The 24,948-nt window shown below is 40.3% G+C and overlaps 2 protein-coding genes across 5 annotated transcripts; both read left to right on the top strand.

The window, feature by feature from the left end:
* Nucleotides 1-346: 346 nt before the first annotated feature.
* Nucleotides 347-17,488, top strand: oclnb (occludin b). Of its 2 annotated transcripts, XM_080894629.1 has the most exons (9): nt 362-731; nt 1,331-1,395; nt 2,763-3,432; nt 4,312-4,476; nt 5,795-5,910; nt 7,168-7,272; nt 7,431-7,602; nt 17,224-17,265; nt 17,351-17,488. In XM_080894629.1, the coding sequence occupies exons 2-9, from the start codon at nt 1,355-1,357 to the stop codon at nt 17,447-17,449; spliced, it is 1,410 nt and encodes a 469-aa protein (XP_080750755.1). In that variant the 5' UTR covers nt 362-731; nt 1,331-1,354; the 3' UTR covers nt 17,450-17,488. The 2 variants fall into 2 exon arrangements, with proteins under 2 accessions (XP_080750754.1, XP_080750755.1); XM_080894628.1 differs by lacking the exons at nt 17,224-17,265; nt 17,351-17,488 and adding an exon at nt 12,299-12,888 and having other exon boundaries at nt 347-731.
* Nucleotides 17,489-18,096: 608 nt separating this feature from the next.
* On the top strand, nt 18,097-24,735 carry gtf2h2 (general transcription factor IIH, polypeptide 2). Of its 3 annotated transcripts, XM_080894632.1 has the most exons (16): nt 18,210-18,227; nt 18,483-18,597; nt 18,879-18,979; nt 19,065-19,142; nt 19,245-19,281; nt 19,730-19,816; nt 19,906-19,956; nt 20,549-20,603; nt 20,804-20,909; nt 20,989-21,079; nt 21,187-21,382; nt 22,149-22,212; nt 22,303-22,406; nt 22,501-22,603; nt 22,682-22,721; nt 24,130-24,735. In XM_080894632.1, the coding sequence occupies exons 3-16, from the start codon at nt 18,924-18,926 to the stop codon at nt 24,238-24,240; spliced, it is 1,179 nt and encodes a 392-aa protein (XP_080750758.1). In that variant the 5' UTR covers nt 18,210-18,227; nt 18,483-18,597; nt 18,879-18,923; the 3' UTR covers nt 24,241-24,735. The 3 variants fall into 3 exon arrangements, with proteins under 3 accessions (XP_080750757.1, XP_080750756.1, XP_080750758.1); XM_080894631.1 differs by lacking the exon at nt 18,483-18,597 and having other exon boundaries at nt 18,097-18,227; XM_080894630.1 differs by lacking the exon at nt 18,483-18,597 and having other exon boundaries at nt 18,199-18,432.
* Nucleotides 24,736-24,948: the final 213 nt, after the last annotated feature.

Here is a 24,948-nt window from a genome sequence, read left to right as displayed (position 1 = left end):
TTTGTATAAATGAAAATGAATACAAAGACAGCAGTGACACTGATAAATGGGTAAAGGAATAGAATATTTTCTCAAGGTGTGTCTGCTAGAAACTGTCCAAAAAGCAAAGAAACATGCGGGCTACTAGAAGTGGTCTACTGATGCAGGGGTCAAGGTGGCTGCTGGACTCACAGCGGTGCACTGAGCAGAAGCTCTACCTGCTGAACAGGTTTGACAGGTTACTGTTTGTCCTACCAAGTTTCACAACAGTAGGAAGACGGGATGGGGACATCGGCTCAGGTTTCAGGTACATCGAATTAGTGCACGTATGCATTTTAACAGAGATCAAGTCTGGCACGTCGGGATTCGCATTTCTTGATAGTAACCCTGCTTTTTGTCGAAATTGCGGGATAAATAGATGTTCAAAAGAGATTATGTTTGTTATTTTAAGTGGAGCAGATTGAGAGTTCATTTGTTTATAATCTGGTTTTAAGAGCACTGGAAATAAAGCTCAAACAGTTCCTGGAAGAGTACACGCATCTTCTGCCTGTTTCCAGAAGATGCAGGCACTGAGGACAGGTTAGTCCTGTTTCAAGGAGGAGGCGATCACGTGACGAGCACACGCCTATATGCCCATCTCATTGCTACCTGAGTGCGCGCTGTGGATGGAGGCGGTCGCGAGCACAGTGTTTGCGTTCGTATTTCAGTGAGTGTGTATTGTGTTCATCAGCAGGACGCCGATCATCACACAGGTAGGTCCCTCTTAAAGGTGTAACTAGAGTTTACGGACAGTTTGAAGTAGAAGAGATGAGCATTGATGTTAAAGTCAGTTTACAAGTGATGGAATGGATCAGTGTTATCTGCTCAGACAGCTGCTTTTAATCTGAAATGGCCACCATATTAACAGGCTTCCTCATAAACACAGGCGCTGTTTTCCATCGTAGTGCTTTCCATAGCCAGACATTGGTCCCCTGATACGTCACTAGTTTGTTAGATTTTCGCATTCATCGTTTGAGATGACCATAAAATATATCATTTTTAACAAAGCGTCAAAGTAAGGCACTTCATGAATATTAGTGCCAATCATTTCTAATCATTCCTAGCCCCACATTTCAGAAAATCAAACGCAATTTGAAGTGTTGACTTTTGAAAAGTATGTATCACATAATTGATTCAGTTACCTTAGACAAGAAAAACAAAGAAATCATGTGAGCTAGGAAATCTGCACAAACACACATTTGTAACAAAAGGCTGAGAGCTGGTATGTGCCTCAGCAGGAAAACTAGTCTGACACATGACATTATACAAAAGCTTTTGAATGCTCATTGCTTCTTGTGTGTTGTCCTACTAGAGTGAGTGGAAGTTGACCTTAAGTATGCCGAGCAACAAACACAGCAACCACAGTGGCAAAAAACGGTAAGCTGAATTCCCTTTATCATTCACTACGCACAGACACCTGCTTCATCTAGTCATTTATGGACTCAGCTGACTTAAGCTCAGTGCAGTGTTTATGGTAAATAAACCTCTGGAAATGTAGACATGTTCGAAGAAAAGCCTCAGAATTCAATGATTTTAAATTAATGTAAGGTTTAAAGGATTTTCACATAACAAAAGTGACAAATTTCATCATTTTTGAGCAAGCGTTTGCTTGTTTTTAAATTGCCAGTAATACGTTTAAAAAAGCTTCAATATAGGCATCAGAAGACCGTAAAAGGTTGTGTGATGAAATTCAGGCAATTGGTAATAATAGTTATGCCTTTCTATTTTGTGGCTTTCTCTTGTTTTGTATATATTCCTCTTGACTGTATATATTTATCCTGTTTGTTATTTATTCCTGCTGTCCTACTCTTTATGTTTTATTCTGCATAGTTGACATGGAGCACCCATAATTTCATTGTACATGTGCAATGGCAATAAAGGGCTTTTCTATTATACTCTATTCTATTCTAACATTAATTTCAAATACATGACAAAAATGTTTCATTGCAATTTAAGGCATCCAAAAAAAAGTTTCATTTTCACTGGGAACTAACTCAGTATTCTTTAAGGAGTGGCCCCCACCCAAAATTCAAATGACTGGATTGTTGTATTTGTAGGGCCACAGAATGCATATTTTCTGTTATTAGGTAAACCGCTTCCGCGCCGGACTTTCTGACGTCTTTAGCTGTGCGTGCTTTTCCTGTTAGTAAAGTCTGTGTTCAATCCCACACTATTTCTCTTTGTCACCCGACTGTTGGCATAGTTTTCATAGTTGCCATTTTCCAGCGCTCCAGTATTCACAAGGCATTGCTGCAGTGGGCCGATTCACGTTTGATTAGATTTTTACGTCAGATGCCCAACAGCATTAGTGTCACCTTTTGGGCTCAAACCATAGATCTTTGGCTTATTAGTGTATAAACAATTTGTTGTATTAAAAAAAACTTGAGTTCTACCAAGTTTTTTTTGTTGTTCTTGTTAACTATTTGACAAACGCATCCATCCCTAATAAACTTTTTTTTTTAAATCATCTTTAGCCTTTGGAAAATGTGTGATGGACATCAATGAGGCTTTGGCTTAGTTGGGTTTTAGATGACATGAGGATTTTCTTTTTCAAAGTGATAACCTGTTCATTTCAATGACGTGAAGTAGATCACACCATTATGAGAAGTTGCCCTTGTGATGAAAACATTGACAATATTAGACCTTATTCTTGGGGTAGCCTTGCTATTTTTATATCAGTACTTGGTGTTTGCTTTTCCATGTCTTGACAATGACCACAACTCATCTTCTCTCCTCTGTTCCAGCCACAGGCACAGTGAAGTCATGTCCAACCCAGCATTTTCCTATTATTCTGGAAATAAGGTGCTTCACTTCTATCGCTGGAATTCACCACCTGGTGTGATGAAGATAATGTGCATCATCATTATCATCATGTGTGTGGCTGTGTTTGCCTGTGTGGCCTCCACACTGGCCTGGGATTACGAAATGAGTCTCATGGGGGGCGGAACTGGTCTCATGCCAGGCTCATATGGCAGTGGATATGGAACCGGTTATGGGGGCGCGTATGGTGGCTCATATGGTGGCTCATATGGTGGTGGATATGGTGGTTCCTATTCCGGCTATGGAGGAACACAAATGGATCCCAGATCTGGCAAAGGCTTTATCATTGCCATTTCTGCAATTACCTTCATAGCTGTGCTTATTATATTCATCATGGTTGTGTCAAGGCAAGGTACTGCCCGTTCATCAAAGTTCTACCTGGCATCAATCATTATCTGCGCCATCTTGGCATTCCTGATGATTATTGCCACTATTGTGTACCTGGTGGCGATAAATCCAACAGCACAGTCCACGGGGTCTATGTACTACAACCAGGTGGTACAGATGTGTGCCCAGTTCCAGAACCAGGTCCAGCCCCAGGGCCTCTTCTTAAACCAATACCTTTACCATTACTGCGTGGTGGAGCCCCAAGAGGTAAGACACTTTTTCTCTAATAATGTGTGGTTGGATCTTTGGCACAGGATGTGCGGTTTCTGTGTAGTTCCTTTCTCTGTGTATACTGAGAGTTTGTTTAGTTTCAGCCAGAGAGGTAGCAGTGAATTAAACTCGCAGTTAATGGACACATGAAGATGAAATTACGACTTCAGAAGACTAGAAGAAAAATGCAATAGAACTGAGTGGTGTCAGGAAGAGAAAAGTCTGCAAATGTTCATTTTATTGGAACTTTATGTGTTCGTCTACTTCAAAGTTATTAAAAGCAAAAGAAACAAAAACCTGACAAATGTGTGTGCCCCTCTTTCAGTACTAAATCAGCTTGTTCTGGGTGCACTCAGGGACTGGTGCAATTGAGCTCCAAACTTTTCACATTTCTTAAATTGGGGAAAATACTGAACACCAGTGTTTGCTTGCCTTATTTTTGTTAAATTGACGCCATTAAATGTTAACTGTAAGAACTGCAAACATCACCATAACCCTGACAGAAACGGCGTCACTGACTGTCGCTTGTGGGCAGGAGATATCTTGAGCAGCAGAATACATGTTGGTGATCAGGAATTGGGTGTGTTTCTACACATTTTTGCACTAAAGCAGCAATCAGCTGAACTGAGCAAGTGTGCCGTTGGAAACCAACTAGTACATGTAGTGATACTGGAAACCCAGTTTGTTCTACATGAATTTGGAATCATTGTTTCATGGCAGACTTGTACCTGCAAATGTCCTTTGGCCAACTCATTGTTTGGTGGCAGGTGTTATAAGATTGAGATTTTTAGGGAAATGTGTGAAACTTGCCTGTCATTTACATCCCTGATAATGGGTATTACTTCAGCTCCATGATCTTGGTTGTGCTTCTTGCAGGCCATCGCTGTGGTTATGGGCTTTTTGGTGTTTGTTGCCCTCATCATCCTGCTCGTGTTTGCGGTCAAGACTCGCCAACAGATCAGGCGCTGGGGCCCAGAACGCATTCTCTGGGAGGAAGTCAAGGTTGTCAATGTTGGTCACCACAACAGCGTCGGGGAGTGGGTGAGTCTGTGTGTGACTGTGTTGACATCAGCATCGCATTTACCTGTTTACTAAATAGCAAAAGCCTGTATCAGCTGCAGCGTAACTTTATTCAGTCAAATTAAGGTTGAACTAAATATATCAGGTCAGCTCAACAAATTCCCCACTCAGTCTCCAACTCTCTGTGAATATTTTTGAATATTTTAAATACTGTAAACATGACACAGATCTGCAGTCAAGAGCTGGAACACACAATATCTCTAAGGTGTGTCAGAGGGCTTTAAAATTTCCACAACATTAAAGTCAGTTGCAGGGTGATAATGTGTTATCTGCTCTTATCCACTATTCAGAATGCTTGGTTTTGATCTGTGTAATCTCTAAACAGACTGTTAAGAACATTAAAACAGTCTGGGACATCCTAACAGCACTGTAAATGGCAATAAAGATGCATAGGAGCATAATTCATGTAATTGGCTGCAGATTCTAACCACTACTACTACTTCAGAAATTACACAACTTGTTTGTTACAAAAGCTGAGAATTGGTGTGTGTGTGTGTGTGTGTGTGTGTGTGTGTGTGTGTGTGTGTGTGTGTGTGTGTGTGTGTGTGTGTGTGTGTGTGTGTGCGCGTGACAGGTGAGAGAGACACTGGGCAGAGGAGGTTTCACCTGTAGTTTCTGGGTGTGGTCTGTTTAGCCACTCTTAGTTTCAGCATGATGTGCTGTGGTGTCACTGTGATGTCATCTAAAGTGAAACAGCATGTTGTTATATTTTTATTCTTTTAAACATTAACTCATTAGATCTTTCACATGTTCAGATTAATTAATTTATTCCCTGTCTTCCGATGGTAGTGATAAAAATGGAAAATGTGTATCTGAGTATTATGTCCATGTAGCTTTAATTCCAGCTGTGTACTTTCCAAGTAGCACCATCAGGCCTGAGATTTCATCAGGTGTGCTGGTTAAAGGCACTGACTAAGACTTCTTGTTGACAATAGTGAAGGTATTTGTGGTATTCAGACATACAGGGACAAGTAGAGGAACCGGTTGGTCCCTGCGGATGCTTCTTGCTTCATATGGAGGAAACAGGTTTCCATGACCTCAAGTATGAGCGTAGTATCTCATTAGGTTATGATAAGGCACTCTCATTAACGATATGGGACGAAACTCATTAATGTGAAAAATCTTTGATGACATAATCGTGGTATTTTCACCTTAAACCTAAACTCAAAATATTTGTAGAGCCACTTCCACCCCTAAACTGCTCATCATTTGGAAAAGTCCCTTTAATTTCAATCTGGCATTGTAGAAACTCTGAGGCTGACTATGTTTGTTGCTTCAGGTGACCAACGTGTCTGGTGATCCAGAGGTGTTTGTTAATGACCATAACGATAAAGTTGGGGCCTCTAGAGACTATTTAGACCAGCTGGACTACAACAAGCCTCTATACCTACCAGGGTAAGCATGTTCTTCATTGTTATGAAAAGGTATCATTAAGCACTGGGGGAATTGGGGTTTTGTTTTGTTTTGTTTGTTTTTTACAGATATAGTGATGCTAGCAGCTCTATTGGGTTTTTATTCTTGAATAATAAATTACTGAAATGACTGAACAGTGTATAATTTGTTTACTTAAAACATGATAGAGTCTTACCTTGGGTGTCTGGCCTTTTGCACATGCAGCATCACTGTCAGTCTGTTTTTGTAAATGAAGTTTTGTAGGACTAAATGTTCTGGGGTGGGGTGCAGAGGCGGGGGGGGGGGGGGGGGCTCACATGATCAGGACTGTGGCCTGATGGAGTTAGTTACACAATTTTCCTCTGTAAACCACCAAAGTTCATCTAAAATAAAACGGCTTGGAGACTTCTGGGTGGGGCACCTGCTATCCCAGCTGGTGAGGAGGGGTAGACGCTGAACAGTCACCAGTCTATGATGGGGCTAACACAGTGAGACAGACAACCATTCACTTTCACATTCACACCCACACCTACGGTCAATCTGTGTGTTCGGACTGTGGGACAAATTGAAAATGCCCCACAACAATGCCCCACACAGACATGGGAGAACATAACTCCACACAGACCATGACACTTACAATCCACCACCAAAGCCTCTTTGATTATATTTTTAACGTCGCTAAATTCCCAAGAAAAGGGATTGTTGGTATTATATTGTATTGTTGGTGCTGTAGTGAAAAACACTCACTGAAACACAGAAAATAATAACATTTCAAATAGAAATGTACAATGAAGATACATTTATTTGTGAGTGTGGGTCAATAAGAAACTGTTCTTCATGGTTGTGTAAAAGTGCATCATTATCAACTTTGCGAAGATGAACATCTCAGCTGCTGCAGAAACTGTTTCCTGTGCTGTGTAGAGGGAACTCCAGCTGGTCAGACGGGGATACTTCTGTTCAAATCAGGTCAACAAACGATCAGTGTCCCTGTACCAAATTTGAAATGAGGTCTGGTGCAAAGAGAAGAGGTGCACATAACTCTGTAGTAGCACTCGATCACAGTGATCCATCTCTGATGGGTCAGCTCATCCATAAGTTTTGAAGTTTAAGGTACTGAAGGATAATGGGGAACCATATTAACCATATTTGAGACCAGTTGGCTCTGTAAACATGCTACAAGGGTTCAAGTGTGTTTGTTTTAATGGCAGATACTTATAAGGCTTTTGCAAAAATGGATGAATCAGTAAATCCTGTTTGCAGAGACTCTGACATCAGCAGCTATGTGGGAGGCCTGCAGCCCAGGCTGAGGGACTACGACACTGGTGTGGAATCTGGGGATGACCTAGAGGAAGAAGATTTCAGTGTGTGAGTGCATGTGATTCCATTGCCAGTTATTAGCTGATTGCAATTAATCTGCTATTTCTAGATCAAAGCTGGTAATAAAGAACTTTGTCTTTGACCTTGACTGATTCGTATCTCTTTTGTTTTACTGGTTATGTACTGAATTGTCTTCTTGCATATAGTTTGTTTCCCCCCATTTTGGATGAGCAAGAGCGTCTGGCCTACAAACAGGAGTTTGATAGGGATCACCAAGAATACAAGAACCTACAGGCTGAGCTGGACGGCATAAACCAGGACCTGGCCGACCTGGACCGAGAACTGGACCGACATTCTGATGGCAGTCCAGAGTTCATGGTAAGGGCGGCAGCATCTGTCTGGTTCTTTGAAGGGAAGGTGGCTGGTCCACCCTTTTTTTTTTTTTTTTTTCTTTTGCCTGTCCCGTTTGGCTCTTTTGCCATCAGAATTATTGTCTAAAGGCAAAGAAAGATGCCCAACGGATTTACTTTACCAAATTGACCATCCCAGCCTTGCCGTAATGGTCCATTTGATTCACCTTTTATTGTTTATTTTATTTTCACTTACTGGAATACGGGACAGACTTGACTGGGGGAAAGAAGGGGAGAAAGAAAGAGGGAAAGAGAAACAGCTGAGAAGAGGGACGTTGAAACGTTATTTACGTTGTTATTTTGGTTAGTAATGTTCTTGCTGTGCCATAACATCTCATTAGTGATTTCGATGGAATGCAGGCTGTTATTTTAATGTATCAATTCTGGATTTAACAGGAAGCTAATGAAGGGAAGCCAAAACAGGAGAAATATGCTCTCTCTTTCTAGTACATGTCAGCACTCTTGCTGCAGCATTTTGGATTAGCTGAAGGCTTTTCGGGGAGTTTTTAGGACATTCTGATAATAATGAATTACAGTAGTCCAGCCTGGAAGTAATAAATGCATGAACTAGTTTTTCAGCGTCACTCTGAGACAGGATATTTCTAATTTTAGAGATGTTGCGCAAATGGAAGAACGCAGTCTTACATTTCATAAATGTATGCCGTACCCTAGGTTTTTATACTTAACCAGCACAAGGCATTTCAAGTAACTGAAATAAAAATTAAAACTGCACTTTTTAAAAAGTATTCTCCATATTATAATAATTTAAAAAAACTAAATCTAAAACAGAAACCAATGAAAACTACACAAACAATTTTCAGACAATAACAGTTAAGCGACCTAATGAGTATCTAACAAAAACCAAACACTCAAAATGAGTTAACAATGACTGTGATTTAGATTTCAGTTCAGATAAAATATTTACAGTGTGTTATTTATTTTAAACATCCATGTAGATACTAAAAATGACATAGCATTTAAACTGTAATTAGAGCCAACTGGCTTCACTCAAAATGTAAACGAGCCCACCCACCACTTGAAGCACACTCTGGATCTTCTTCTTACATATGACATATAACATTCTTCCCAGAAAAACCTGTTTTTTTTCTGTTCATTTCTTTATAATATTTAGATTTACAATATTACACAGTAGATGTCTTTCTGAAAGTGCTGTAACTTAGTGAAAGGATATAATTCCTCCACTGTTATCTTCTTCAATGATATGTGCCAGCACAATGCAGAGGAGCTACCTGAACTCTACTCCCACAGAGGTTGATTATCTTGTTAATAGTGTTACATTCTAACTGCGTATGAGTAGTAATATACCTGTACTTTTTTTTGCCCCCCCCCCCCCCCCACCCCGAGGGCATTCCCCCCCCACCCCTCTCCCCCTACACCCCCCACACCCCCCACCCGGGCATTTTTCCCCCCTCCCCTATCCCCCTCCACATTCACACACTGGTGGAGGCAAGTTACAGTCTTAGCCACAGCTGCCCTGGGGCAGACTGACAGAAGCAAGGCTGCCATATCGCCCCTCTAGCCAACACCAGTAGGCGGTAGGGTAAAGTGTCTTGCCCAAGGACACAACAACCAGGACAGAGAGAACAGGGGGATCGAACCGGCAACCTTCCAGTAGATGAGCTTCCCAATTCCCCTGAGCCATGGTCGCCCCAACATATCAGTCTTATAAAGTTTCCTATAAAACCAGCCACCTCGCATCTGCTGTTAAACTGTTGACAGTTAGAAGCTAAATTGTTGCCTTGCACTGCAACTTGTACATTCACAATGAAATTGAATACAATGTAAATTTCATCAGATTTAAAATTGTAGGATTAATTGATGGCAAGACTTTTTTGAACAGTCTTTAGGAATGGAGTCTAAAACAAAACAACCCCCCCACCCCCACCCCCACCCCCCATTTTGCTGGTTCAGAAAGTAAGGACTGAAGTTAACTCAGAAGGATAAATTCCAGTACTGAATTTTATGCCTGTGGCACATATTCCAGAATATGTGAATATTCTTTTGGTTAAAACTTTATTTGTGAAAAAAATTCATGAAGTCATTACTAGTTAAGGTTAAAGAACTAGTCAGTTCAACAGAGATCTGACTTTTTGTCAGCCTGCCTAAAATAGGGGTTGTTATTTTCTTTAATCTGAGATGAATAGTAAGATATTCTAGCTTTACAGGGTTGTTTTTGTTTTGTTTTTTGTTAAATAGAGCAGCAAACTCTTTTTCCAAGCTAAATGAAGATCTTCTAAATAAGTGACATGCCATTTCCTCTGTAACTTATGGGTTATCTGCTTTAAGGTGGACATGTGTGAGTCATTAAAAGGAGTCACCACTTCTGATTTGAGGCTTTTTTTTTTTTCCAGAGGAGCTACAGTATCCAGAGTCATACGAGTAGTAATATACCTGTACTTTTTTTTGCCCCCCCCCCACCCCGAGGGCATTCCCCCCCCCCCCCCCCACCCCCCACCCCTCTCCCCCTACACCCCCCACCCGGGCATTTTCCCCCCCTCCCCTATCCCCCTCCGCGTCCATGTGCGTGTGCACGTGCGCGAGAACGGACTTTTTGCACGTGCATGTGTGTCCAGGGGTCATATGAGTTCACATGTGTTTAATAGAGTATTATTTAATGAAACCATAATGTGTTTTAATTAAACTCTTTTTAAAGGATTGTATAGGTCTCAGAGTTCTGTTATTTAGACATAGGTGATTTAATTGAACTACTTTAGGGGTATTTTAACTAGTTAGGAGCCTTTTGCATTTTCTTCAGTGCTATTTAGGAGCAAATAGTTTTAAAACAGAGGGCCGCAAATAACAGGTATCCCTTTAGAAATAAACAGTGATACTTCTAAAAACCGTGTATTCCCACACAGCATTTAATTTAGCTAGTTTAGGAAGATTTCACTTTTCTAATAGTTTCACAGGCTAATAGTTTTTAAATAGAGCACCACAAACAACATGTATCCCTTTAGAAATAAACTGTGATACTTCTAAAAGTACATATTCACACTAGCGCTGTATCAACCTCAATGTGGCTTTAATGCAACTAGTCTTATAATTATCTACTAGTCTGCAACAGTTAGACTCGCTGATTACACATAGCTGATTTAACTACTTTAGGGGCATTTCACTTTTCTAAAAGTTTCACAGGCCAATAGTTTTAAATAGAGCACCGCAAACAACATGTATTCTTTTAGAAATAAACTGTGATACTTCTAAAAAACACATATTCACACACTCTGTAACAGTTAGACAGAGGGGGGTACAGTTAGGCTCCCAACAGTCTGTAAAAAAGGTATGAAGCAACAAAAGAGGAGACCTTATCAAGAGCATCCCAGCCCAAAGGTGTTTCTTCACAAATAGTTAATTCCCACACTCTGCAACAGTTAGACTCGATGATTACACATAGCTGATCAGAGGGGGTGCAGTTAGGTGCCCAACAGTCTGCAAAAGAAGTCATGAAGCAAACAAAAGATGCTCCTTATCAAGAGCATCTCAGCCCAAAGGTGTTTCTTCACAAACAGTTAATGGCTTTAATGCAACCAGTCTTATCATGTCAGAGGCCAACAGAAACCATGTCCAACAGAGTCTCCAAAGGCCTGCCACCTTTCTTCCTTACATCATGCTCTTTTATCTCTACATCTCAGAGGTCAACTGAAAGTAGCCCCACCTATATAAAAACACCCCATCAGACACACAGTATTTTCCTCAGCACTTCACAACTGCCGCAAGGTATAGCGTTTTAACTTGTTATTTTTTCACCTGAATGTGCATTGGAGCCGACTTTGCTACCCGCACAGAGCGTTTCTGACAGTCGGACGCTGCTTATACAATAGAGAAAAGCAACAATACAGAGTGTTTCTCTGCTCCAAGAAATCCGAGGGCCTTTCACAAGGTAAGCATGTCTGTTATACCCAGGGCATAAATGTCTGTATGTCAGTGCTGATTATTCAAACATTGTTTAAAATGTGACACATATGTTGTCCGAAAACATTTCCTCTAAATTTGCAAAGTTACTGATTTAAAAAATATATATTTTCAAATTTTTAGTTGCATGTCAAACATATGATAGACTCTTGAGCATATTCGTATAGCTAAATTCACAATGGTATAACCGTGCTAAATAAAAGAGGCCCAAGCACCAATGCACTCTAATCCACTCCGCTAAACTGTATGTTGATAAGTACATGTAGCGTACCTCTACCTCTACAGCTGAAAACAGTTTGTATCCGCACTCTGAGGGTCTGCTGAATTGTTTTAATGGCACTTTTTGACGAACAGCAGATGATGAAATCCTATTTATTGTAGAAACTGTCCCTAAGCTATTGTTGCTCATACTTACTGAGGTCCCTAGCTACTTCCTTACTATGTCAGTAAACATTTTTGAAAAGGAAGCTGTTGTAGATTTAAAGAAACATCTTAATTGAAGCAAAGGCAAAAAAAAACTGGAATGAATTTTATGTGACTGTTCATATTAAAGCCAACAACAAGTGAAAATCCAAAAACGGCTCCAATCCTTTGTATTAATGATCTCCCCCCCCCCCCCCTCTCTCTCTCTGTGTGTGTGTGTGTGTGTGTGTGTGTGTGTGTGTGTGTGTGTGTGTGTGTGTGTGTGTGTGTGTGTGTGTGTGTGTGTGTGTGTGTGCGTGCCCTCACAGAAGGAAGGTCACAGCAGGAGCTTTTCTCAAACGCATTACCAATCAGTTTTTTACAAGAAGTGTAGCTCATACAATGGTATAAATGTATTCTTTGCGATACTTTATAAATATGAAGCTAAAGATTTTGAGTTCGTGCACATTATGAAGCAAGAATCTAAATATCTGTGTCACAATGATTTCTATAAAAGCGTGTTGTTTATGGGAATAATGTAACAAATCTTTTGTGCGTCCTATTAATGATCAATGATAATTGAAGAGGAACCCTGACTCAGGACATTTTCATGACAAGTGACAGCGCAGACAACTACTAATGAGAGAACCTGTTTTATCATCATAAACACGATGTTATGAAGCATCGTTAAAGTGTCACTTCAGTAATGTTGACTCATGTTTTTAATAATGACTTTAAAACACTAAACTCTAATTTCTGTGGTTTATTTTAAGTTTACAGAATATAACATGTGGTAAGACGACGAGTTTTACTTCTCACTGTCCGTGTTATGTGTATCTATTTATCATGTGTGCTACTTTGCTCTGTGGACTGTAAAATGTTTCATTGTGTTCATGAAATAAACCAGACTTTCACCGTCTGCATCTTTTACTGTTTTTCTGCTTTTGTTCACTCCAAGTTTGACAAAACCTACAGATATCCAGAGTTAACTCACTAACAATGTGGAGCAGTCTCAGTGTATTTAGCTGCTTTTTCCCTGAACACAACCAACTGAGAGAAACGCCTGTAGGCCTCACTTTGGTCATTTGAACGCTGAAGGAGATTTGTTCCATAGACACATACTAGTGTTTCCTGCACTACTGTGTTCTATTTAAATCCAGATTCCTTTTATAGTTTGCAGTGAAATTTGTTAAACCATTGCTTAATGGGACAGAAGTACAAGTCACTCTTTACTAACACATTTGTAGATAAGTTTATTGCTGAACAACACAGCTAGCAGTCTCACACACTCTTTAGGTTTTTCACGTTATGTATGTAAGGGTTTAGTCTATCAAACCTTACCCTTTTTCCCCAGTATCACAACATGTTATATTCTGTAAACTTAAAATAAACCACAGAAATTAGAGTTTAGTGTTTTAAAGTCATTATTAAAAACATGTCATTATTAAAAACATGAGTCAACATTACTGAAGTGACACTTTAACGATGCTTCATATCATCGTGTTTATGATGATAAAACAGGTTCTCTCATTAGTAGTTGTCTGCGCTGTCACTTGTCATGAAAATGTCCTGAGTCAGGGTTCCTCTTCAATTATCATTGATCATTAATAGGACGCACAAAAGATTTGTTACATTATCCCCATAAACAACACGCTTTTATAGAAATCATTGTGACACAGATATTTAGATTCTTGCTTCATAATGTGCACGAACTCAAAATCTTTAGCTTCATATTTATAAAGTATCGTAAAGAATACATTTATACCATTGTATGAGCTACACTTCTTGTAAAAAACTGATTGGTAATGCGTTTGAGAAAAGCTCCTGCTGTGACCTTCCTTCTGTGAGGGCACACACACACACACTCACACACACACACACACACACTCACACACACACACACACACACAGAGAGAGAGAGAGGGGGGGAGATCATTAATACAAAGGATTGGAGCCGTTTTTGGATTTTCACTTGTTGTTGGCTTTAATATGAACAGTCACATAAAATTCATTCCAGTTTTTTTTTGCCTTTGCTTCAATTAAGATGTTTCTTTAAATCTACAACAGCTTCCTTTTCAAAAATGTTTACTGACATAGTAAGGAAGTAGCTAGGGACCTCAGTAAGTATGAGCAACAATAGCTTAGGGACAGTTTCTACAATAAATAGGATTTCATCATCTGCTGTTCGTCAAAAAGTGCCATTAAAACAATTCAGCAGACCCTCAGAGTGCGGATACAAACTGTTTTCAGCTGTAGAGGTAGAGGTACGCTACATGTACTTATCAACATACAGTTTAGCGGAGTGGATTAGAGTGCATTGGTGCTTGGGCCTCTTTTATTTAGCACGGTTATACCATTGTGAATTTAGCTATACGAATATGCTCAAGAGTCTATCATATGTTTGACATGCAACTAAAAATTTGAAAATATATATTTTTTAAATCAGTAACTTTGCAAATTTAGAGGAAATGTTTTCGGACAACATATGTGTCACATTTTAAACAATGTTTGAATAATCAGCACTGACATACAGACATTTATGCCCTGGGTATAACAGACATGCTTACCTTGTGAAAGGCCCTCGGATTTCTTGGAGCAGAGAAACACTCTGTATTGTTGCTTTTCTCTATTGTATAAGCAGCGTCCGACTGTCAGAAACGCTCTGTGCGGGTAGCAAAGTCGGCTCCAATGCACATTCAGGTGAAAAAATAACAAGTTAAAACGCTATACCTTGCGGCAGTTGTGAAGTGCTGAGGAAAATACTGTGTGTCTGATGGGGTGTTTTTATATAGGTGGGGCTACTTTCAGTTGACCTCTGAGATGTAGAGATAAAAGAGCATGATGTAAGGAAGAAAGGTGGCAGGCCTTTGGAGACTCTGTTGGACATGGTTTCTGTTGGCCTCTGACATGATAAGACTGGTTGCATTAAAGCCATTAACTGTTTGTGAAGAAACACCTTTGGGCTGAGATGCTCTTGATAAGGAGCATCTTTTGTTTGCTTCATGACTTCTTTTGCAGACTGTTGGGCACCTAACTGCACCCCCTCTGATCAGCTATGTGTAATCATCGAGTCTAACTGTTGCAGAGTGTGGGAATTAACTATTTGTGAAGAAACACCTTTGGGCTGGGATGCTCTTGATAAGGTCTCCTCTTTTGTTGCTTCATACCTTTTTTACAGACTGTTGGGAGCCTAACTGTACCCCCCTCTGTCTAACTGTTACAGAGTGTGTGAATATGTGTTTTTTAGAAGTATCACAGTTTATTTCTAAAAGAATACATGTTGTTTGCGGTGCTCTATTTAAAACTATTGGCCTGTGAAACTTTTAGAAAAGTGAAATGCCCCTAAAGTAGTTAAATCAGCTATGTGTAATCAGCGAGTCTAACTGTTGCAGACTAGTAGATAATTATAAGACTAGTTGCATTAAAGCCACATTGAGGTTGATACAGCGCTAGTGTGAATATGTACTTTTAGAAGTATCACAGTTTATTTCTAAAGGGATACATGTTGTTTGTGGTGCTCTATTTAAAAACTATTAGCCTGTGAAACTATTAGAAAAGTGAAATCTTCCTAAACTAGCTAAATTAAATGCTGTGTGGGAATACACGGTTTTTAGAAGTATCACTGTTTATTTCTAAAGGGATACCTGTTATTTGCGGCCCTCTGTTTTAAAACTATTTGCTCCTAAATAGCACTGAAGAAAATGCAAAAGGCTCCTAACTAGTTAAAATACCCCTAAAGTAGTTCAATTAAATCACCTATGTCTAAATAACAGAACTCTGAGACCTATACAATCCTTTAAAAAGAGTTTAATTAAAACACATTATGGTTTCATTAAATAATACTCTATTAAACACATGTGAACTCATATGACCCCTGGACACACATGCACGTGCAAAAAGTCCGTTCTCGCGCACGTGCACACGCACATGGACGCGGAGGGGGATAGGGGAGGGGGGGAAAATGCCCGGGTGGGGGGTGTAGGGGGAGAGGGGTGGGGGGTGGGGGGGGGGGGAATGCCCTCGGGGTGGGGGGGGGGCAAAAAAAAGTACAGGTATATTACTACTCGTATGACTCTGGATACTGTAGCTCCTCTGGAAAAAAAAAAAAGCCTCAAATCAGAAGTGGTGACTCCTTTTAATGACTCACACATGTCCACCTTAAAGCAGATAACCCATAAGTTACAGAGGAAATGGCATGTCACTTATTTAGAAGATCTTCATTTAGCTTGGAAAAAGAGTTTGCTGCTCTATTTAACAAAAAACAAAACAAAAACAACCCTGTAAAGCTAGAATATCTTACTATTCATCTCAGATTAAAGAAAATAACAACCCCTATTTTAGGCAGGCTGACAAAAAGTCAGATCTCTGTTGAACTGACTAGTTCTTTAACCTTAACTAGTAATGACTTCATGAATTTTTTTCACAAATAAAGTTTTAACCAAAAGAATATTCACATATTCTGGAATATGTGCCACAGGCATAAAATTCAGTACTGGAATTTATCCTTCTGAGTTAACTTCAGTCCTTACTTTCTGAACCAGCAAAATGGGGGGTGGGGGTGGGGGTGGGGGGGTTGTTTTGTTTTAGACTCCATTCCTAAAGACTGTTCAAAAAAGTCTTGCCATCAATTAATCCTACAATTTTAAATCTGATGAAATTTACATTGTATTCAATTTCATTGTGAATGTACAAGTTGCAGTGCAAGGCAACAATTTAGCTTCTAACTGTCAACAGTTTAACAGCAGATGCGAGGTGGCTGGTTTTATAGGAAACTTTATAAGACTGATATGTTGGGGCGACCATGGCTCAGGGGAATTGGGAAGCTCATCTACTGGAAGGTTGCCGGTTCGATCCCCCTGTTCTCTCTGTCCTGGTTGTTGTGTCCTTGGGCAAGACACTTTACCCTACCGCCTACTGGTGTTGGCTAGAGGGGCGATATGGCAGCCTCGCTTCTGTCAGTCTGCCCCAGGGCAGCTGTGGCTAAGACTGTAACTTGCCTCCACCAGTGTGTGAATGTGAGAGTGAATGAATAGTGGAATTGTAAAGCACTTTGGGTGCCTAGAAAAGCACTATAAAAATGCAATCCATTATGTGTTTGCTTATATTCAAATAATTCTACTCAAAATCAAATAATAAATCCAGTAATAAAGTGTTAGAAATGGTTTGAAAACTTTAGCATAAAAGAAAGTTCTGTGTGAGAATTTGGGATGATGCTTACTTCTTTAGCCAACTAATATATGTAATCTGATCTCAGGATGCCTTGAGTGACTATAACAGGCTGAAGGACTTCAAGAAGGTAAGGTTATTATTCACATTCTCAGCAGTGAAATTTGTGTGTAAAGAATTCAAACAACAATACCTTTCTTATGTATTGTCCACAGTCATCAGAGTACCAGATTAAGAAGAAGAGGTGTAAATATCTGAGATCCAAGCTGTCGCACATCAAGAGAAAGATCAGTGAATATGACCGTCGACCCTGAACCTTCAACCCAAGACCCTGTCTATGAACTGAACTGTCCAGTTTATGACAAACTCCTGTATGATTATTATTATAGTGATGCTCTTGCCTATGAAATGCATTTTTATAAGCCAATCAAGTAAGAGTTTTTCTACAACAAAAGGATAAATAAAATGTGGATTTTTTTTCTTTCTTTTTTACCTCTCAGTTCCACAAGTAAAATTTTGAAAAACAAGTAAGGTTTATAGACTTTATTGTTTTTCTCTTGTGATCCGAAATGTTTTGCATAATTGTGGGCACAGTTAAGATGAGACTTATAAATTTGTTCGGTATCGGAGTAGCTGTGCATGTGCTCTTGTAAATGTTTATTTTTATTCTTTCGATTGTTCTGAAGTAAACTTTTCTATACTTTATTACCTTGGCATGATGGATATAAAGGAAAACTCTGTTTAGTATGGGCGCAGAGCTTATGTTATTAGCACATAGCATAAATGTTCATGGATCTGGGCGCTAATAACTTCTAACAATTGCCATGTACTGCATTAAACTACCATTAAGCATTGTCATTTTTTTAGTTTTCCCACTGATTTTTGCACTCTCCCTGATATGTGCAGTATGATGTAAAATCACAAAGCTATTTGTTTGTATATGACACTGTGTAAACTTTCATTATAATGCCGCGGCCATCATGCTACGATAATAATAAATAGTATGTCACCGGATCCTTTCTCTTCTTTGCCCGTTTCCATCCGGAGGAAAAGTCTTGTTGCACAGCTTGCGTTACAGTATAGTCAGAGTTGGTGAGTGTTTATATTTATTGTTTAGTTAGTATAGTAAGTTATAAGGTGTTTAAAATCAGTCCTGTGTAACTGCATGATGTGAGTCCCGCATCATGCTTGTTGTTTGAACTGCATGAAAATCACTGATTTATCAGGACTTTTAGCTAGCTAGCTAGCAGGCGGAATAGAGTCGACGAGCTGGAGTAATTCGTTGGTGGTGGAAAGTGTAAGTTCATTTCAAAACCCGACTTCATCTGTCGCTTCTCTCACTGTAAGGTCAGCGAACCCAGTGTCAGCCTCACGCTGTCCTGGAAGAACATGGAGGGCTATGAGCTGTGGCTCAGCGGACTGCACTTACAACATCTGTTAGCTTGACTCTACTTACAGGCAGGTCTGTGGCGCTGATAACGACCCGTACGTAAAGGTGCTGTTTGGTCTGATAATGGGGTTTTTATTAACATGTTTTTATTTACCGCCAACTTCCTAGAAGGTAGCTAGTCACCGAGGTAATCTACAGTAATCGATAACTGCCACTGTGCTTCTAAGCAAGGCACATGGGTTAAATGCAGAATGAGCAATAACCGAAATGTGGCCATACGTCCTATCCTTAATGCAGCGTGTCATGAGTTATTGTGAGTCTGTAGTACCGAATGTGTGTACTTGGTTTGGCAGTGATTTGGCTGGGAGCGTCTGTTGAATTTCTGGCCGCCAAACACAATGGATGAAGAACCAGAGAGAGCCAAGCGCTGGGAAGGGGGCTATGAGAGGACATGGTGAGACTGCTCAGCCATGTGCATCTGCAGCTTGAGCTGTGTGTCGTCATTCCCTGGATTATTGTGGAATATGTTTCATCCTCAGGGAGGTGCTGAAGGAGGACGAGTCAGGCTCACTCAAAGCCACAGTGGAAGAGATTCTGTATCAGTCCAAACGGAAAAGGTGTGCGTGTTTGTGTCTGTCTGTCTGTCTGTCTATCCATCCCATGATGAAAATGCTTGTGTCTTCTCCTGCTCCTCATCTCATGCTTTCTTTGCTGCACAGGGTGATAGAGAGCCATGGGCAAGTGAGGCTTGGAATGGTGAGTTGTGCAGAGCCTTGTGTTTCCCACATGCGTAACACTTTTTGTGGTTTGTTATTGAAGTGGAGTGCTGTTTCAGCACTCTGAAATAAAGCATAGAAAATTTACACACAGTTAACTAATTATTCTAAATATGTGAGTAGTTGTGTGTATATCTGTATAATATCATGTGTTTGCAGAATGCTGCTGGATCTTTACTTTTCAGTTTAAAACCTTGAAGTGACTGTTTATGTGATTTGGTGCTCTATAAATAAACCTGAAATGAATGAGAGGTTTCCTGTCGTAGCACAAAGCCAAGGCCTCTGAGCTCTCATGTCAATATAGGATCTGCTGCACATTCTATATTTGTAGCCCAACATACCCGCTGGTTAATATTGTGCATAACATCTATTTTTTTGAAAAAATTGAAAAAGAAAGTTAAGATGTTAAAGGTTGTTTTGTACTTCAGATGCGTCACGTGTATGTGGTGATTGACTGTTCGCGTAGTATGGAAGACCAGGACTTAAAACCAAACCGCCTCACCTCTACTCTCAAGGTAAAGCAGAGCTGTCTCCCTGGACACCAGCAGCTACACAGTGTGATTGTCTGCTAACCATCTCATCTCATCTCTTCTTTCCTCCTCAGCTCATGGAAGTATTTGTTGATGAATATTTTGACCAAAATCCCATCAGCCAGGTATGCCATAAGTCATATTCTGCCCCTTGTCACTGTATACAAACACACACTGGTTTCATACTTTTAGTCAGATGCCCAATCCAGTTAGTTTCCTTTTGACTCTTAGCTCCTCCTAAACTACTGAATTCCTCATGCTCCCTCTAAGGCTGGGCTGCTCAGCTTATACGCCTGCTGATTGTGACAGACAAAAAAAAGTTTGATTTGCCAACCTGGAGCACAGACTTCATGCTACCACAAAGCAACACCTGATAATTTTATAAAAATGCACAAAGACAGTTGGGTGTCTTAGATTAGTGAGGGTGACAGACCCTGGTGGAAATGGCCCAACATGCAGTTCTAATGGAGAGACGTCCTGTCCGTGAAGGTTGACCGGGTTGTAAACATGCTTTCTAATCTGTATATGTCGGGTTTAACATATGAGTGTCCTGACATGCTTTCGAAGCCAGTCTTACGGGTCCACTGGAGGTGCCAGAGTTTCAGCATTGGCCCCAGGTTGCTGCTGGGTTACACTCGGCTGTGTGCGGATGTTCAGCAAACTTCCAGAGACTGAGTGACTGCTAGTAAGTGAGTTGTGCTGTGTTTTGTTTTGTAGGTTGGTATTATCACCACAAAGAACAAAAGGGCTGAGAAGCTGACTGATCTGGCAGGTATCTGTGATTTGGTCTCTTTGAACCAATGTTTTTTGATTTGCCACTAAACCTTTTTCTTTTTTTCTTTTTTTTAAATTAGCATCAGTGTGCCAGTGCCAGTGTTAGTTTTTTTGTTTTTTTTGTTTTTTTTTAAACCTCACGTCATCTGTTCTGTAATGCAAATGTACTGTGTGTGTGTTGTTTCACGGCATCACCAGGAAATCCAAAGAAGCACATCACTGCTCTGAAAAAAGCTGTGGACACTGTTTGCGTAGGAGAGCCGTCCCTCTACAATTCCCTCAACCTGGCCATACAAACCCTCAAGTAGGTTTAGCAGAGTCATTGTTTTTGATTAGCTTCTGTAGTGAGACGTCATTGAGCTGCTGTCTGCCTCTGTGTGAAGGCACATGCCTGGACACACGAGCCGGGAGATCCTGATCATCCTCAGTAGTCTCACTACATGTGACCCAGCCAACATCTATGAGCTGATCAAGGTGAAGCCACTCTGTTTTTTGTGCTGAGAGTCATCAGTCCATTGATTATCTTATAGACAAGTTAGCTCAGGTCCAGAGACAGCTCTGTGCTCCATCTCCTCCGTCAGACCCTGAAGTCTCTGAAGGTGCGGGTGTCTGTCATCGGTCTGTCAGCAGAGGTCCGGGTATGTACAGTGCTGACGAGAGAGACAGGTGGCTCGTACCACGTGATCCTGGATGAGAGCCACTTCAAAGAGCTGCTGATGCTTCACATTAAACCACCTCCTGCCAGCTCCTCCTCTGAATGCTCTTTAATCCGCATGGGTGAGTATGCTGACGCTGTCTCCATCTCTTGGTATTCAGTCAGCTCCTCTCCCGTCACTTACCTACAGCTGCAGCAAAAGCCTTTGGAATTAGTAGGATTTCCTTGTGGATCAAAGTTATTAATAAAAACAATGGAACTAAACCAGTGACACTGGTGAACCCCAAGTAATCACTGGAAGTGTCATGTTCACCTTCTCATATACTTAAGCTCTTTGTGTACGTTGCGTCCAATATTGAGGCCACCAGTAAAAGTAATGCACTTGTCCAACTGTCCAGGGTACAGTGTGGGTACATGCTGTCAGCAGGTCTAAACACAGAAGCTTTGTTCTGTTAAGCTTCAGTGCTTGCTGCTGCTCTGGTGATTCTTAAGTAGTGTTCTGCTTTGTTTTATTCCCTCACTGCATCAGCAAATCTGACTCACTTTCAGCTGCTAGACTTTGGAGATGTTTTCCTTCAAAATAAAGCAGTGGTTATTTCTGTGTCATCTGTAAACTGTTGATCTTATTATGTGCTGATGAACCTTTAGGTCTTTAGAATTGTGTTTGTATGCTTTTGTGGCTTTGTGTGTCTGTATAATGCTTCTTCTAAGCTCTTGTGAAAGTTGCTGTTCATGGTTAGATTAGTGTTGAAATCCTTCAGAGTTTCTGATAGCTATTTCTTGTGGTGACGTTTTGAAATGATTCCTTTGAAACAGAACCAAGATTTGGAGAAAAAAAGTAAGTCATTCTCACTGAATCCACTTGATGTGAACCTTGTGTTTGCTCAGGTTTTCCTCAGCATACCATTGCCTCTGTGACTGACCAGGATGCCAAGCCGTCGTTCAGCATGTCGTGAGTAGAAAGCAGTGCGATTAACCGCATGGCTAAGACTGCAGGTTAAAATGAATATTTGTTTTGACGCTCGTCTTTGTGTTTGTCCAGTCATCTGGACAGCAGCAGTGGTCCAGGTCTGTCTCTGGGAGGATATTTGTGTCCACAGTGCCACGCCACTTACACTGAGCTTCCCGTGGAGTGTAAAGTGTGTGGTATGTACTGTTCAGTTAAAGGATTAGATGGGAAAATTTTTTTTTATTTTTGTTGTTGTGTGTTGACTGGCCTATGTGCTGTTTTATCTCCAAGGTTTGACTCTGGTGTCGGCCCCCCATCTCGCCAGATCCTTTCACCACCTCTTCCCCCTCCAAGCTTTTGTAGAGAGTCCAGTGGAGAACCTCCAAGGAGACAGGTAGCTGTGATCTACTCTCACATTGAGATGCAGATGGTGTTTCACTGCATGTCTTATACTGTTGTGGTTTGGTTTCAGGTTCTGTCAGGCATGTCAAGCAGAGCTGAAGGATAAAAGTGTAAGTGGCTGAATATCTGTGCAGCACAGCACAGTGTTATTCTTGTTGTGAAATGAACTTCCAGTTTTACTCATAAAAGCCAGTTTGCCTGTCACAGTCAACTGCCCTCAGTCTTTGCTGTGTAAATTGAGTCATTTGTCGAGGTTTACAAGTGATTTCTGCTCACGGGTATGCGAATAACAAGACACACTTTAATATTGGCTTTAATTCACAAAATGTTTCAGAAACATAACATCCAGCTTCTGTTTGGCTTGCTCTAAAGATCAGCATCTCTGTCGAAGACTGGGGGAAATGTGGTCTGTGACAAGCCAGTATAGTTACCCGTTCTTTTAAATTTGCCATGAGGTTCACCAGTTTTATATATTAACACACCTACAATCTCATACAGCAGGCATCTGCATATGAATATGCAGAATCTGCAAGATTTTTGCTTTTTCCTTATACAGTGGATAGCCATCATCTCACTCTTGCTGAAATTTGTCTGCATCCCAAACCATGACCACTCTACATGTCCTCCTAAGAACCAGGAGGACATGTAGAGTGTTTTTAGTCTATATCTTTTGACTTATTTGAGCTACCCTACTAAGTCCTGATGTGCTAAATAGAGGATATGCTGGGCTTTCCATAGATATCTCATGTGTTTGGGTGGAATCTTTTCACTCCAAAGAGCAAGGAAATCACACAACAAGTTCAACAGGAAGATTCCTTTTTTCCTCGGTTCTCAGGAGGATATAAGCCCAATTCCACAAAGCTGGGATGCTGTCAGATTTAAAAAAAGAAAAAAAACATTGCAACAATCACAAACACATTTCATTCAGAAAAACGCAAGATGTTTAAACAGAGGCAAATTGTTTCACAAAAGGTATTTGCTAATAAGGCGAGAGACAGACTTTCTCAGGAGTGAAGATGGATAGTTTCACCAACCTGCACAAAACTGCATCTTTGAAAATTTGAACAATTTTAATGTACCTCATTGTGAAATTGTCAAAACTGTGACTTGTGCCATCATCTTCAGTTCATAATAATAATTATATAAGTGTCTCCATGCTGCCCCTTTTGTATCAATATTATTGTTGTTATTATATGTATATTATTTAGTTTTTTTTTTTAAAGATTAAATAATTATTTAAAGTATATGTAAATATAAATTTATACCCATCTGAGAATGAATGCAGATAGGATAAGTCAGCAGACTACTTGATTATTTACAGATTTAAGCAGCACACATTTCCACCCACATGTGCTGGCTGGCAGAGCTTAAGTTTTGGTGAAATCAGGGGCCCGCCTTCAGTTGCTGTGACACTTTGTGCCCTGCTGGATTCATTTAGATTTTTTCTTGTAAAAACTGTATAATGTCTTTATCTGCCTTTTATTTATTTGCTCTGTCTGCATACCTGTGACATTCCAGATGTTCAGCTGTCCATCGTGTCACAGTGTGTTCTGTGTGGAGTGTGATCTCTTCATCCACGAGTCTCTGCACTGCTGTCCCTGCTGTATTTACTGTCAGACTGTTCCTTGAATCTCTACACAAGCTTTATTCACATCTGATAGGATGAAAATGAGGTCACGTGATTTTTTTTTTCCAACAAGGATGATTCTTATGGAGCTTCTCACTGAACACTTGAGATCTGATGACTGGGAGTATGAGATGCTTTTAGTCCATAATTTGAGGTGGAGAGACTCCTGTAAATACAGCTGCTGAGCTGCTGCATTGGTTTCTGTCATCAGATTACCACATACATAAAGATTTCTGTCATCAAATATGTCAGATATCTTTGGTAAGCATTGTAAAAATATGTTTTTGTACTCTAGCTCTGGCTGTAGCATGATAGCTGAACACTTGTACTTCAAGCTAAATTTCAGCAGGTTTCGTTGAGTTTGGATTTTGGGGGTTCCACCCACTCGTCAGTTGTAAGCGTTTTACATTTTACCCTCATACTTAGGACTGACTTTGACTTTGATGTACTTTAAGACGGCAGCTTTTTGACTAAATAAAAAAATGCAAATGTTTTCAGCAGAATTGTGTTATTTCACAAAGAAGACAAGCCGTATAGCTCTCCGAAAGAAGAAGCAGTCATCTTTCATCTCTCGTCAGTATCTTTTCATGTTCGGGTGGCTTGGACTTTATTATCCTTTGCAACTAACAGTATTCAGAAAATCCCAATTAAACTCTCAAACCTTCATCAACAGGCTCTTTTGGCATGGTCTTTGATCTATAAACATAACT

The sequence above is a fragment of the Rhamphochromis sp. 'chilingali' genome, assembly GCF_963969265.1.
Source record: "Rhamphochromis sp. 'chilingali' genome assembly, chromosome: 10".
Taxonomy (NCBI): domain Eukaryota; kingdom Metazoa; phylum Chordata; class Actinopteri; order Cichliformes; family Cichlidae; genus Rhamphochromis; species Rhamphochromis sp. 'chilingali'.
Note: the sequence above shows the minus strand (reverse complement) of the source record. Positions and strands in the feature narration are given on the sequence as shown.

Excerpts from the sequence above, each read along its gene's own strand:
- oclnb (XM_080894628.1), top strand. The coding sequence starts at position 1,355 with ATGCCGAGCAACAAACACAGCAACCACAGTGGCAAAAAACG. Across the intron at positions 3,433-4,311 it reads GCGTGGTGGAGCCCCAAGAG|GCCATCGCTGTGGTTATGGG; the intron begins GTAAGACACTTT and ends TGCTTCTTGCAG. Across the intron at positions 4,477-5,794 it reads ACAACAGCGTCGGGGAGTGG|GTGACCAACGTGTCTGGTGA; the intron begins GTGAGTCTGTGT and ends TTGTTGCTTCAG.
- gtf2h2 (XM_080894631.1), top strand. The coding sequence starts at position 18,924 with ATGGATGAAGAACCAGAGAGAGCCAAGCGCTGGGAAGGGGGCTATGAG. Across the intron at positions 20,604-20,803 it reads GAAGCTGACTGATCTGGCAG|GAAATCCAAAGAAGCACATC; the intron begins GTATCTGTGATT and ends CGGCATCACCAG. Across the intron at positions 20,910-20,988 it reads CTGGCCATACAAACCCTCAA|GCACATGCCTGGACACACGA; the intron begins GTAGGTTTAGCA and ends CTCTGTGTGAAG.